The 13,212-nt window shown below is 65.4% G+C and overlaps 1 protein-coding gene across 5 annotated transcripts in view; it reads right to left on the bottom strand.

The window, feature by feature from the left end:
* Window positions 1–13,212, bottom strand: part of LOC101537407 (janus kinase and microtubule-interacting protein 1) — a 113,050-nt gene that overhangs the window by 58,379 nt on the left and 41,459 nt on the right. For 4 of the 5 annotated variants that reach the window (XM_055138358.1, XM_055138357.1, XM_055138356.1 and 1 more), the window contains 10 exons: window positions 12,893–13,039; window positions 11,883–12,023; window positions 11,411–11,470; window positions 7,045–7,173; window positions 6,271–6,399; window positions 6,094–6,177; window positions 5,245–5,307; window positions 3,721–3,819; window positions 712–813; window positions 266–319 (listed from right to left, as the gene is read on the bottom strand). In XM_055138358.1, coding sequence (XP_054994333.1) covers window positions 266–319; window positions 712–813; window positions 3,721–3,819; window positions 5,245–5,307; window positions 6,094–6,177; window positions 6,271–6,399; window positions 7,045–7,173; window positions 11,411–11,470; window positions 11,883–12,023; window positions 12,893–13,039 — 1,008 coding nt within the window. Of the gene's footprint in view, window positions 1–265; window positions 320–711; window positions 814–3,423; window positions 3,820–5,244; window positions 5,308–6,093; window positions 6,178–6,270; window positions 6,400–7,044; window positions 7,174–11,410; window positions 11,471–11,882; window positions 12,024–12,892; window positions 13,040–13,212 lie in introns of those variants that run through there. The other variant, XM_055138360.1, reaches the window with a different exon arrangement.

The following is a 13,212-nucleotide window of genomic DNA, read 5'->3' as shown; positions in this document are numbered from 1 at the left end:
GGCCCGTCCCTCCAGGGGGCGCCAGGCCGCCGTCCAGCAGCACGTCCTGAGTGGTCCCCGGGCCCCCTCGTGGCCCCCCGCCCCCCTGCTCAGGACATCCTAACTCTGGAACCGCTTCTGGCAAAGACGGCCCCTGCCCGCCCCCCTTTCCGGGAACATGACACCCATCAGACCTGCGACTCTGGGGTCGTTGAACACACAAGACAAGCACAGAGCACAGAGCACGGAGCACGGAGCAGCCCAGGAGAGCCAGGCCGATAGTTACCCCGTTATCGCCCAGGAGATCTAACTTCTTCATGAGTTCAGAGATATCCACATCCTGGAAAAGACGTGGGCGTTCACGCCTGCGCTCTCACCAGAGCCAGCTGACCCCCGAGGTAGGGCCCCAGCCAGCACCCCGGGAGGGCTCCTGTGGGCGGGCGCACCCGGGCGGGCACCAGAGGCAGAGGGAGGCGACGTGGGCTCTGCCTTTGCTCAAGACAGCGGCTGAGGCAGGAGGGCATCCTCCGTCCGGGGGTCCAGCCCGGCACCTCGGAGGGCCCCGAGCCTGCCAGGGGCCGCCTGAGCGCAGAGCCAGGAGGAAGCCCCCACACCCGAGCCAGCCGAGCAGGGAAGGACAGAACGGCGCCGGGTGGCGGCGGCCAGCGTGGCCGGACGGGGCCACTGGCCTCAGCCCGTCCTCTCCCCGTGCCCCGGCGCCCCGCGTGCTACCTTCACTCCTTCTTGGCGACAGAACAGCTGGAGCGCGCTGCTGGAGTTCTCGGGGAAGGCGCCAATTTGGAGGTTAAAGGCCGGCGACCTCCGCTCTCTCTCCTGGGGAGAAGACGGGGTTGAAACACAGAACTCGACCGGCTCGTGCCCACGCCTCTGTCCTGCCGTGCCCGCCGCTGCCCGCCGGCCCGGCCGTTCTCCAGGCCGCAGCCCCCTCCTGCGCGGGCGCCCGGGGCATCTTACCTATGGCTAGGGAGGAAGAGTTAGCGGCGCCCGCGCCCCGCCAGGCACGGCCTCCCAAGCCAGGGCTCCCAGCTAGGACGGGCCGTCCAGAGCGACATCGCCCGTGTCCCCAGATGCCACCTTTCACTGGGACGGAGACTGAGGCCACGAGCAGGACCGGATCAGCGGCTGCCTCGGTCGCCCCACATGGCCGCTGTCCTGCGTCTGTGTGCATGACCGGGAATGCTGTGGCAGTGGGTGCGTGTCTGTGTGTGAGTGTGAGTGCGTGTATGTGTGTGAGTGTGTGTGTGAGTGTATGCATGTGCCTGCATGTGAGCGTGGAGGTGTGAGTGTGTGAGAATGTGTGTAGGGGGGTGTGCGTGTACATGTGAGGGGGTGTGAGTGCATGTGCGTGAGTGGGGAAGTGTGACTGTATGTGTGTGAGAACGTGTATGTGTGTGAGCGGGGGATGTGAGTGCATGTGTGTGAGAATGTGTGTGGGAGGTGCAAATGTATATGTGTGTGGAAGGGGGTGTATGAGTCTGTGGAGGGGCATGTGTGTGGGTGTAAGCCTTCACGTGAGGAGTACTTGAGTGTGTGTGAGTGTGTGTGTGTGAGGGGGTGTGTGAGTGTGTGGGGTGTATATGCATGTGAGGGGGTGTATGAGAGTGTGGGAGTGTATGTGTGTGAGAATGCGTATGTGTGTGTGAGTGGAGTGTGTGTGTGAGAATCTGTATGTGTGTGTGAGTAGAGTGTGTGTGTGTGAGAATGCATATGTGTGTGTGAGTGGAGTGTGTGTGTGAGAATGCGTATGTGTGTGTGAGTGGAGTGTGTGTGTGAGAATCTGTATGTGTGTGTGAGTAGAGTGTGTGTGTGTGAGAATGCGTATGTGTGTGTGAGTGGAGTGTGTGTGAGAATGCGTATGTGTGTGTGAGTGGAGTGTGTGTGTGAGAATGCGTATGTGTGTGTGAGTGGAGTGTGTGTGTGAGAATGGGGGGTGTATGAGTCTGTGGAGGGGCATGTGTGTGGGCATCTGTTAGCATTTGCGTGATGGCTATATGAGTGTGTATATGTGTGTGAGGCGTGTGTGTGTGTGTGTGGGAGTGGTGTGAGGCTGAGGGAATGTGGTGTGTACGAGTGTGCGTGTCAGTGTGAGTGTGGGGGTATACTAGAGCGCGTGGGGGGAGTGTGTGTGAGACCCCAGGGAGCCTTTGGTCCCTCTGTGAGACCTGAGCCCCCTCAGCCGGCGGTTCTCAGGGCCCTGACGGCCTGGCCTGGGGGAGCGGGCAGGACTGGCTGGTGGGGGCGGGCTGGCAACGGCAGGGAGGCGGGTGTAGGCGCAGAGAAGGGGCCCGGGAGGGGCCCTAGCGGACGGGGGTCTCAGGAGGAGCTCTGGCACAGGGCGACAGGAGAGAGAAGCCAGGTTAATCCAGTCACTCCCAGGAAACCCGGGCCCAGCTGGCCTGGAGCCAATGGTCCCGGGGGGCCCTGGGGACCCGCCACGCCTCCTCCCGGAGCCCCACGGGAGAAGAAAGCGTCTCCAAAGGAACAAGGTGGAAAACTCGTTTCCAAAGCCCCTGAGGAGGGTGGAGCCGCGTCAGCGCATTCGAGGCCACTGAGCAAAGCTGTGAGGAGATGGCGGCCCAGAGCGGGCCCCGGGGCACTGCCAGGCGGGCCTCCCCACGCAGCCCTGCCTCGGCCCCCCGAGGTTGGCGCGCGAGCGAAGTCAGTCAGAGAAAGCCTGGGGGGCCCGTACACGCAGGCGGGGCCCCCTGAGGGGCGCTGAGGGGCGTCCCGGGACTGGTGAGGGTTAGAGGCTGACGGCTCTGGGCTCCTCCCCTGGACACGGTCTTGCTGGCTTCTCTGTCCCCTTGGAGTGCGTGTTCTCTCCCGAACACGTTTCCCCTCTTTCTCTCCTCTCACATCTTTCTGTTTCAATTAAAAAAAAACAAACTATCTTGCTTCACTGGAAAAAATAACAAAATTAAGAAAAAAATAATGAAATGTTGATGGTTTTTAAATGAAACCAACCATTGAAAAGAAAGAAAAAAAAAACAGCTTATGGAGTAACATGGTAGCAAAGCGAGACAGTGACACACCAGGCGAGATCCCCAAGCGACAGTGGATGCCGGAGGGCTCGGACAGCTCCGGGCTTCGGCACTGGCCTCCTGTGGGCGGCTGCGCGGGTGTGGGGGTCCCCTCAGACACGGAGGCCAGGCACTGAGCTTCCTCACCCCCTACACAGGACCTCCTGGGACCGTGTCTTTACTTACCTCGGTGGACCTGGCAAATAGAAAATGAGCCACCTGAGCAGGAAACGCTCTCTAGGTCAGCTGTGGGGCGGGCCGGCTCACCCAAAAGTGGGCTTCACGGCATGCAAAGTCAGGTAAAAAGGTGTGCCGGGAGGGGCCGGCTGTGAGCGCCTCCCAGGCGACTATGCATGCAGGGAAGAAGTAGTTATGGAAATGAACACAAATAAAAAAGGCAAAATATTGCAAAACCAAATTATTTTATTAAGTGCAAAACAAGCCGTAGGCAATAAATATATTAGCTCTGGTACATGTCCAAAGACCGGTGAGCATTCTCTCCAGAACAGTTAAGGCAGTGAAATTATTCCGAACATACAGATTTAAAAAAGAAGGGAGGGAGGGAGGGAGGGAGAAAACAGCTATGACACGCCCCTGTACACATGCTTGCAGACCTCTGGGCGCATCACAGGAATCTCAGTTTGGGCTCAAAGGGAAGGTCTGCTCCGTTTGAGAGTTTACAACAGAGAGAGTCTCTTACTTCCAGCTCTAGCACTCTGAACTCTAACAGCTCGTTCTGGTCCTTGGCGTCTTGCATCTCGTTCTTCAGCTGGTTCTCTTCCAGCTCCAGCCTATAGATCTAGAGCAGACATACCCGGGGGTGAGCCGGGCACGCTTTCGTCACTCACCTACAGACTAATCGGGGCTAGGGAAACTGAGGCTTGGGCAACGGGGACCCTTCCCTAAGGTCAGGCAGAAGGAAGACCAGGGTGTTTCTGACCCTCCCCCGCATTCCGTGTCCCCCGGGACAAGGCCACCCCACAAAGGCAGCGGGCAATCACTGTCCCCGGTGTCCCAGAGCTTCTCCTGGGAGCTCATGTCACCTGGAGGGCCGGGAAGCCCTCTGAGGCCCACAGCCCTGACTCTCGGCCAACTTGGCTGACCAGGATGCAGTAGCCAGCATGCGTCATGGTCAGAGACCAACACCCACTGGACGCTTCTGCTGGACTCTGGGAAACCATGGCGGCAGGCCCTGGTGCCCAGACCCGCAGGGACAGGGACGGTCCACCTCTCCCATAGGACGAGGGGCCTGGCCCAGGCCCCCCAGAGCTGTGGAGAGGCAGGACGGGAGTAGCCACTCGCTGTGGTCACTGGTAGAGCGGGACCGGGCCGAGTTACACACATGCATGCTCTCATAGCAGGCTCGTCCACGTCAACATTCTAGAACGTTCCTGAAAGCTAAGTCTGAGCCACTCTACTCCACAGTAGAAGCTACAGGGACTGTGCAGAGCCTGCCCAGGCCCCCCTGACACCTCTGGGGGCTGCGGGAGATGTTCTACGATACCCAATAAAGGCACTGAAACAGAAGCCCACCGGCTGGCACTCGGGAGGGCACTGGAGGGCCTCACACCCCCCCCCAGGCGACTGGGAACTTCCCGGGGCAGAGAAGGAAGCCAAGCCCCTTGACCTGCCCACAGGTCCAGCCCGAGGGGCCTCATGGTGCCTCGTGTCCCTGGAGGGAGGGACCCTTGCCACATCGCAGGGCTCAGCCTAGGGGGCAGAACCAGAGCCAGTGCCCGGAGCAGAGAGGCCTGGGGGAGACTCCTAGTGAGGCAGGGGACTGGGGGGCCCGAGCCCTACTAAATCTGGGCGCGGGATACGCAGGGCCAGGCATGCAGGTGGCAGGGGACTCAGGGGGGTGGGCATCCAGGTCACACAGACCCTGAGAGGAAGGATCGGTGTGGAGGTCACATGTCATGAGGGATTCGATCCTGGGGGGGGGGGGGTGTCTATGTCACATGGGTTCCTGAGGGGGCGGGGGTGCGTGTCTTTGTGTGTTTCTAGGCCATGTGTGATTCTGAGCATGTGTCTAGGTCACGTGGATGGGGGGCAGGGGTCTGGGTCATGTGAGGTCTGGGGGCGGGGTTTGGTTCTAGGGCACATGGATGGATGGATGGGGCGGGTGTTCGGATCACGTGGGTCCTGGGGACGGGGGTCTAGGTCAGGTGGATCCTAGGGCTGGCTCAGGTCCTGTGCTGGCGTCTGAGCGGTGACCGTTTCTCACCTTTTCCAGCAGGTCTTGGTTTGTTCTGATGAGCAGCTGCTTTTCTTCCACCCATTTCGAGTCCTACGGAAAGGGCGAGACGGGTCCTGGCCTCTGGAGCTGACAGAGCCCTGGGGAGCCAGGGGCCAGCGTGGCCGCCTCCCCCCCCCCCCCCCGTCCACCTACAAGCTGAGGACAGCGGGCAGCTCTGCGGTCAGACCCCTTCATGCCTCCAGCGGGGCAGCGCATGACCGCGGCCTTACCGGGTGTTCCCTGGGCCCCTGCTGAAGGCTCAGGGGCCTCCGTACTTGGTCCCCACACGTGGTTGCAAGGGCCAGGCCGGGCTCTTCTCACGGAGAGGGGCCGGCCCCTCCTGGGCAACTCGGGGTGGACCTTCCTGCCTTCACTCTGGCCCAAATCCCCTCCTTGCGCCTTTCCCCCTGCACCAGGGCCGAGAGCCAGGGAGCCCCAGTGAGGAGAGGACGGGGTTCCAGCACCGCTGCCCGCACCCAGCTGGCCAGTGCCCTGCAGGGGACAGCAAGCGCCTGCCAGGTACCTGGGCCTGGGCTCTGCCGTCCAGTGCTCCCTGAAGGCACCGGGACGGCCCGGGCAGCTGCGAGGAGAAGAAACATGGCCACAGCTGGCCCCAAATCAGGGGTACCCAGGCACCAGGCAGGGGGCTGTCCAGCTGCCACCTCGCAGAGCTGCTGACCCATCTCCTAGTTCGGGCGCGCGAGGCCCAGCAGCGCCGGGCCAAGCGAGCATGTGGAGGGAGGACCTCTGCCCCGGGTGGACAGGCTGGCAGGATGCAGCCAGGGACACGGGCGCTGAGCCCCCCCCGCCCCCCCCCCCGCAGCCACACCAGCTCACCTGCCCCTTCTCGACCAGGAGCTTCTCCAGGTCCTCGATCTTGGCCTGGCACCGCAGCAGGTCGGCCTGCAGCTGCTCCCGAGTCTGCAGCGGGGAGGGGCGAGGGCAAGGTGACGGGGGGGCCCAGCCTCCTAAGGGGACGCGTGACGGCCGCCGACACGTGGGCTGGCCACTCACCCGGGCCTCTCTCTCGGCGTCCAGCGTGCCCCCGACCTGCTCCTGCAGCAGCGCGTAGGCCCGCTGCAGTGCCTGGTACTCCCGCGTCAGCTGGCAAAAGCGCAGGTCCGCCTCCTCCCTGCTGGGGGCCTGGGCAAAGTGGACAAGGACAGACGGGACGTGACGAAGGCCGGGGTGGAGGCCGGGCCTCTCGCCCCCCCACAAACAGCCCCGGGAACCTGGAGCGCGTGGCAGGGACCAGGGCCCCAGCGTCCTCCGAAGGGAGCAGTGATTGGTGACCCCCCTCCGGCCAGAACTGCCCACTCCCAGGCTCCCTCTGGGATGGAATCTGGGCTCTGCAGTGACGCGGGAAAGGGGGGTGCTGCCTGCAAGCAGGAGCACTGGGACCCGTTAGCTACCGGGGGGAGCAGAAGGCTAACCGGCTCTACCCTGTGTAGCCTGGCTTCTCTCCGCACGGATGGGAACACACGGGAGGAGGGGGAATGCCACAATTTCCAGTAGGTTGTGCGTGTCCGTGTGTGCGCATATCTGTGCGTGCATGTCCATGTCTGTCCTTGTGTGCATGTGTGCCCATGTGTGTATATGCCTGTGTATTCATGTCCACATGTGTGCATATCCATGTGTGCATGTGCATGCCATGTCTGTATGCATGCCCTGTGTGCATGCATGTTCGTACATGTCCATCTCTGCATGTCTGTGTGTGTGCATGGTCAGGCGTGTCCCGGGAGCAGGCCGGCTCAGAGGCAGAAGCAACGCAGCACCGGGTGGGCTTACATCGTCCACGTCCTCCTCGGGGGTGGCTGGGGCCCGGTCTGTCCTGTCCGTGGTGCACGACGTCTCAGACAAGGTTTCTGAGTCCACTGACTCCTCGTCAAATCCAAAAAATGTCTCCACAACATGCTTCTGTGAACGGCAAGGTGCAGGGGAGTCAGGTCGGAGGGGTGCCCCTGCTCCGGGCACTTTCTGCGGGGCGGTGGCTAATGACAGCCAGCATGGGTGGTGGCCAGTGTCAGCGCAGGCGATGCTACTGGCTCCGGGCTCAGGAGCTTATCATGAGTCCTCAGCCCCCGGGCACGTCTGCTTCTCCACGGAAGGCCTCACCTGGGCGGTCAGGAGGTGCGGGCACTGTGCCCGGGGAGGAAGGGCCCCGGCACTCTGCGCTAAGGAGAGGGGAGCCGGAGACACGGTCCCGGGGGACACTTTGTGCCAGATAGGGGCGAGGGTGGGGGGGGGGGGAGGGCGGCGGCGGAGGGCGCATGCGCTGAGCAAGCGTGGGCCACACTGGACCGACCCCCCTAAGAGGGGGCTATTGTCTGGCTTTTTAAGATAGATAACTCAGGCCACTGGTGAAATGAGGCGTCTGCTAGAAAGGAAACAGCAGGTCACCACCCCTCAGTATGTGCCCACGCCCACCCGTGCCCACGCCCCCACTGCCTGTGGCCCCGCCCCACCTGTCGATGGCCACGCCCCACCCACCTGTGGACACGCCCACCAGCACGCGGCCACGCCCCCACCGCAGCCTCGCCCTAGCCGCACCTGTCAGCTCCTCCCAGAAGCCACGCTTCCCCCGTCTTTGCTCAAACGCGTCACGTCGGGTGGGGGTCCGCGCCCCTCCGAGCCAGCCCGCCCGCCTCCCCATCCTCTGTCGTTTCTCCCCAGCACTCAGGCCACCGATGGGAAACACGTGGCTGGTGGTGACGGCTGCCCCGGGGGGCACGCGAGCCGAGCGGGCTGGAATGCGGGTGCTGCAGGGGGTGGGGGCGCGCAGCAGGCACTGCAGAAACAGTGGCTGTCCCGAGCGCCACGCCCAGGGCACCTGCTAAGCCCTGCCCGCGGGTTCCCCCGACCCACGCCCCCTCCCTTGCCGCAGGACACTAGGGGCAGAGACGTGAGAGCCACCAGCTCCGTTTCTCAGACACGCGGGTGTCCGCTGCAGAGGAGACACCCGCCCCGAGGTCGGGCACCAACGCTGCCAGCTGGAGGGAGCGATGGCCACGCTGCCCGGTGACACCAGTGGGTGACCCCCAGGCCTCAACTGCTTCGGGAGCCCCAGGCTCCTCACTTTCGGGGCAGCCTCTGGAGGCCCCTCTCTGTAAACAGCGCTAATTGCCTGGCCACGGGGGACCGTGTGTTTGCGGCGGGGCAGCTGCTGGCTGGCAGCTGGCCAGGTGCAGGGCTGCTGCCTGCCCCGTGCACTGCTCTCCTCACCACGAGGCGCCCCACCGCGCTACTCCCGCCTGCAGCTGCGGCAGGGGGGCTCCGGGGGGCTCCGGGCTGGGCAGGCGTCATCCCGGGGGCCAGCACAGCCACACAGAGCCCCGACGCCTAGGGCGCCCCGAGGCCGGCCGGGACGCCAAGCCGCCACTGGGCAGCTAGAGAGAGCGCCACTTCCCTGGTGACGGGGACCGAGGCGCAGCCTGAAGGGGCTGGGCACAGGAACGCGTGGGGGGCAGCCCAGGGGCTTCTCGGGGGAGGGGAACCCTTTCTCCAGCCCGATTTCCCCACAGCCAGGAGACAAACCCGCGCAGCGGCATGTTAAAAGCCAAGGTCTCGAGGACTTTCCCATCTCCCTCGCCTCCTCTTCCTGACACTACTCCCTGGGTGAGGGGCTTCTAGGGGCCCCTGCCAGCTGCCACGCCGCAGGCGCCCCGCACAGAGGGCGCTGTCATCTGCCGGCCGTGCCCTTCCCGAGTCCGTCGTGCTCCTTCTCTGGAACCAGCCCAAACACCAGCGTGCAGCCGGGCAGGAGGGACACAGCCTGGGTGCCCCCGTTCTCGCGCGAGTGCGACGCCCAGCACCCAGCTGTCTCTCCCTGTGCTTGTCTCGCCCCCGCCCAGACCTTCCCTGCCAGGCCCCACACCCCGAAGGGCCCATACCCACTGCCCAGCTGGGCGTCCTGGCGCCCCCGAGCTGCAGGGCTGGCACACGCCGGCGGCCGGCCTTACCTTCATGCCTGTAGGTCATCTCCTGGCAGCCCGAGAAGTACAGGCACACCAGGGCGCACAGGCAGAGGAAGAAGGAGAAGTAGAGCACGAAGAGGATGTACTCCATGGGGCAGCCCCGCGGCCAGCCTGGGCAGACGGGCTCAGTGCCACATGGCGGGCGGCCGGCCCTTCCCCGAGCCCCAGTCCTTGGAGAAAGCACCGGTGTCCCCCACAGCACCTCCTTCCCCGGGCCCGGGGCTGCTGGGGTGCTGGGAGCGGGTGCTCGGGCAGGCCGGCGCCTGGCGAGAGGGTGTCAGCCCGAGCAGATGGCTGGGGTGTGGGCGGCTCAGAGCGGAGCCAGTTTCCAGGGGTGCGTTCGTCACCACCAAGGACGGCTCCCGCGCTGGCTGACTCCTGGCACCCCGCGCGGCCCCGCTGCCAATCCGGTCCAGGCCTGGGCCCCCGGCGGCCGCAGGGGCCCCTGGGAACAGCACTAGCAACCGTGTCGCCAGCAAGGCCTCCCCGGGCGCCAGGCTCGTCACACTCGTGTGCCTGGAAACCCTGCAGGTTCCACGGCGCCACAGAGCCGGCAGCCACATCTGCCGCGGGGCCACGCCCGGGCCCAGCGCAGTGACCTTCTCTAGACAGACCAGCAGTTGCACAAGGAAGGGGAGATACTGCACCCTGTCAGACGCTGCAGCTACAGCAACGGGCAAAGGACAAGTCACAGAAGGAAAAGCATGAACATCTGCATCTCTGTCGTGTTCACACTTCCCCAGCCCCAGTGACACCGACAGCCCAAGCAGGCCTCGGGCACGGGCTAGCAGTCACGGTCCTTCCCTCAGGCGGACCACCCGTCAGTCAGAGACGGCTGGTCTCTGATCAGTCAGAGACGGCTGGTCTCTGACCTTTCACCCAGCCCAGGGGAAAGGGTGTCAGGACCCCCGTGTGGCCTGGGGAGCAGGATGGGGCCCAGGGCCAGGCAGGGCCAGGGTCAGACCCCGACAGAGTCAGCTGCCCTCTGCCAGACGCTGGCCGGACGGATGCTCAGAAGCCCAAGGCTGCAGCCTGGACGCCTGGGGAGAGCCTGCAGGAAGGTGCAGGGAAGCTGGGGTGGGGGGGGGCTGGATACTCCCGCGCCTGGAGCTGAAGCTCTTCCCCAGGGGGAGGGGTCCACGGCCAGGCCACATGAGCTCACCCGGAGGGGCGGCCTCTGACCCCAAGTGCCGGCATCCTCCTAGGAGACAGCTAAGGACACACAAGGCAGCCCGTGCCGGGGCGAGCAGGGCTGCGTAGACACAGCCTAGGACTCAGGGCCCGCCTGGCGGTTGTCTGTCTGTCTGTCTGTCTGCATCCCCAACTTCCGTGCTCGGCCTTCACTGCCCCCTCTCCGGGCAGCCCCCCAGCCGTCCTCTTTCCAGAGGGAAGTGGCTCGGGGCCACAGGGGCCACTGCCCTGAGGAGGGAGTGGCCCCTCTGAGCTGTGACCAGCCCCTCTCTTGGAAGCTCAGCCCTTCCCCTCCCCCACCCGCCTCGCCCCACCCCACCCTGCGCCATCTCACCCCATCTCACCCCATCCCACCCTGCCCCATCCCACCCCATCCCGCTCCATCCTGCCCCATCCCGCCCCATCTCACACCATCTCACCCCATCCCACCCAATCCCACCCTGCCCCATCCCACCCTGCCCCATCCCGCACCATCTCACCCCATCTCACTCCATCCCACCCTGCCCCATCCCACCCCATCTCATTTCTTCTTTTGGTGCTGCGAGGCCTCGACCTGGGTCTGCTAGGCCCCTGGCCCCCTTTCCTCCCGGTGCCCCTTCTGACACCCTAGCCTGGCCCACAGGTGTCTGCAGGGGCCAGCTCGGCTCCCCCGAAACACGCGGGCACCCGCTTTCCCAACCGCCTCCTCCAGCACAACCCCGGAGAGCCCCGGGGTGCAGGGCAGGAGCTAGAAGCCTGGTAGGTTGGTGTCTGGGGTGGCAGATGTCCCGTGAGTCCTTGGGGGCCCCTATCGGCACGTCCCAAAGTGCTCTAGAAAGGTGTTCCGGCACGGGCCCGGGGAGGGGCTGCTTCCCGACAGGGCCCGAGTGAGTCTCTCTGCAGAGAGCGCGGTGGGCAGGCAGGTGTGGCCCCCCCATGGGCGGCATCACCCCAGGCCGCAGGCACAGGGACACACCCGCCCTCGCCCCGGGTGCCCGCCCGCGCCTCACCTTGGGTGGCTTCAGGCCTTTGCCCCGCAGCCTTCTGGAGCGCAGGAGCCGCTCTCGCTCCTGTAAACGGAAGTGGCAGGTGCTGTCCAGCACAGCCCAGCACCCCGCCCCCGCGAGCCCACCGCACCCGTGTCCCCAGCCCAGGGGCCGGGCTGAGAGTGACCCTCTGCGGGGCTGAGGGGCGGCGGCCGTGCAGCCCGTGGCTCGGAGCCACCGGACGCGCTTTAGTCTCAGGCTCAGGCGACCTGGAGGGGGAGCAAGGACCCCGCAGTGAGGCCCGGGACCCCGCGGGCGCTGGACCCCAGGGCGGCCTGGGCTCCCGGGGGCTGGAGTTGGACCCATGTGCAAGGCGTGTCCCAACCTGCCCCAGCCCCGGGACAGGCGTCACCCCGGAACCCGACCCTGGAGTAGGGACGCCCTTTCAGAGCCAGGGGCTGCTGCTTCGGGGGGCCCCGCGGCCCCCGACACCCACCAGCGAGAGGTCGTCGATGAGGTGCTGCTGCTCCAGCACCTGCAGCCGCAGGAACTCGATCTCCTGCTCGTCCCGGGTCAGGCTCAGGTCCGTCAGGGACGTGTGGCGCTTCAGCGACGCCTGCGAGGACAGCTTCTCCTTCTGGGCAGGGAGGGCCGGCGCTCAGTGAGGCCGGGGCGGGGGCCGGGGCTGAGGGGGAGGGGCGAGACTAGGGGGGGTGCAGGGGGAGGGGCGAGATTGCAGGGGGTCGACACTACAGGGGGGAGCAGGAGCAGGGGTGAGACTGCAGGGGGTGAAATTGGGGAGTGGAGGGGGAGGGGCGAGGCTGTGGGGGAGGGTGAGACTATGGGGGTGCAGGGGGAGGGGCGAGATTGCAGGGGGTCGACACTACAGGGGGGAGCAGGAGCAGGGGTGAGACTGCAGGGGGCGAGATTGGGGAGTGGAGGGGGAGGGGTGAGGCTGTGGGGGAGGGTGAGACTATGGGGGTGCAGGGGGAGGGGCGAGATTGCAGGGGGTCAAGACTACAGGGGGGAGCAGGAGTAGGGGTGAGACTGCAGGGGGCGAGATTGGGGAGTGGAGGGGGAGGGGTGAGGCTGTGGGGGAGGGTAAGACTATGGGGGTGCAGGGGGAGGGGCGAGATTGCAGGGGGTCGAGACTACAGGGGGAGCAGGGGCAGGGGTGAGATTGCAGGGGGTGAAACTGGGGGGCGGAGGGGGAGGGGCGAGGCTGTAGGGCAGGAGCAGGGGGATGGAGGGGGAGCAGGAGGTCCGGGTGGGCTAGAGGGGCTCCCTGGTTCCCAGCACAGGGAAGCCCCAACTCTGGCCCCTGCGGAGGGAAGGGATGGGGCAGCGCTGGAGGCCCGGGGGACGGGGGACGGGAGGCCAATGTCCAGGACGCCCGCGGGAGCAGGGGGAGGAGACACTCCCCACAGCCACCCCACAATAGCCACGCCCACCACACCCGCCCGTGACTCCCCACCCCGCCGCCCTCCCCGCACGCCCGTGGCTCACCATCTCCGCGTTCTCCCGCGAGAGATTCTTGACCTTCTCCTCCATCCGCTGGATGCTCTGCAGCAGGTCCTCGTTCTTCCTGTTCATCCGCTTGTTCTTCTCCACCAGCGGCTTCAGCTGCACCTCCGTCTCCCGCGAGCGCTTCAGCTGCGGGCGGCACGGGCCAGCGTCGGGGCCTGACCCCACGCGAGGGCCAGGCCCCCCCAGACTGCTGGGAGCCCCAGTCTGCATCCTTTGCCTCGGGGCCCCGGCCGAGTCCGTGTAGGATGCCCCCCCCCAAAGTGCACACGCTGCCCAGCCCCAGAGTGGACAGGCTCAGC

Source organism: Sorex araneus, chromosome 5 (assembly GCF_027595985.1).
Source record: "Sorex araneus isolate mSorAra2 chromosome 5, mSorAra2.pri, whole genome shotgun sequence".
In the NCBI taxonomy this organism is placed as follows: domain Eukaryota; kingdom Metazoa; phylum Chordata; class Mammalia; order Eulipotyphla; family Soricidae; genus Sorex; species Sorex araneus.
Note: the sequence above shows the minus strand (reverse complement) of the source record. Positions and strands in the feature narration are given on the sequence as shown.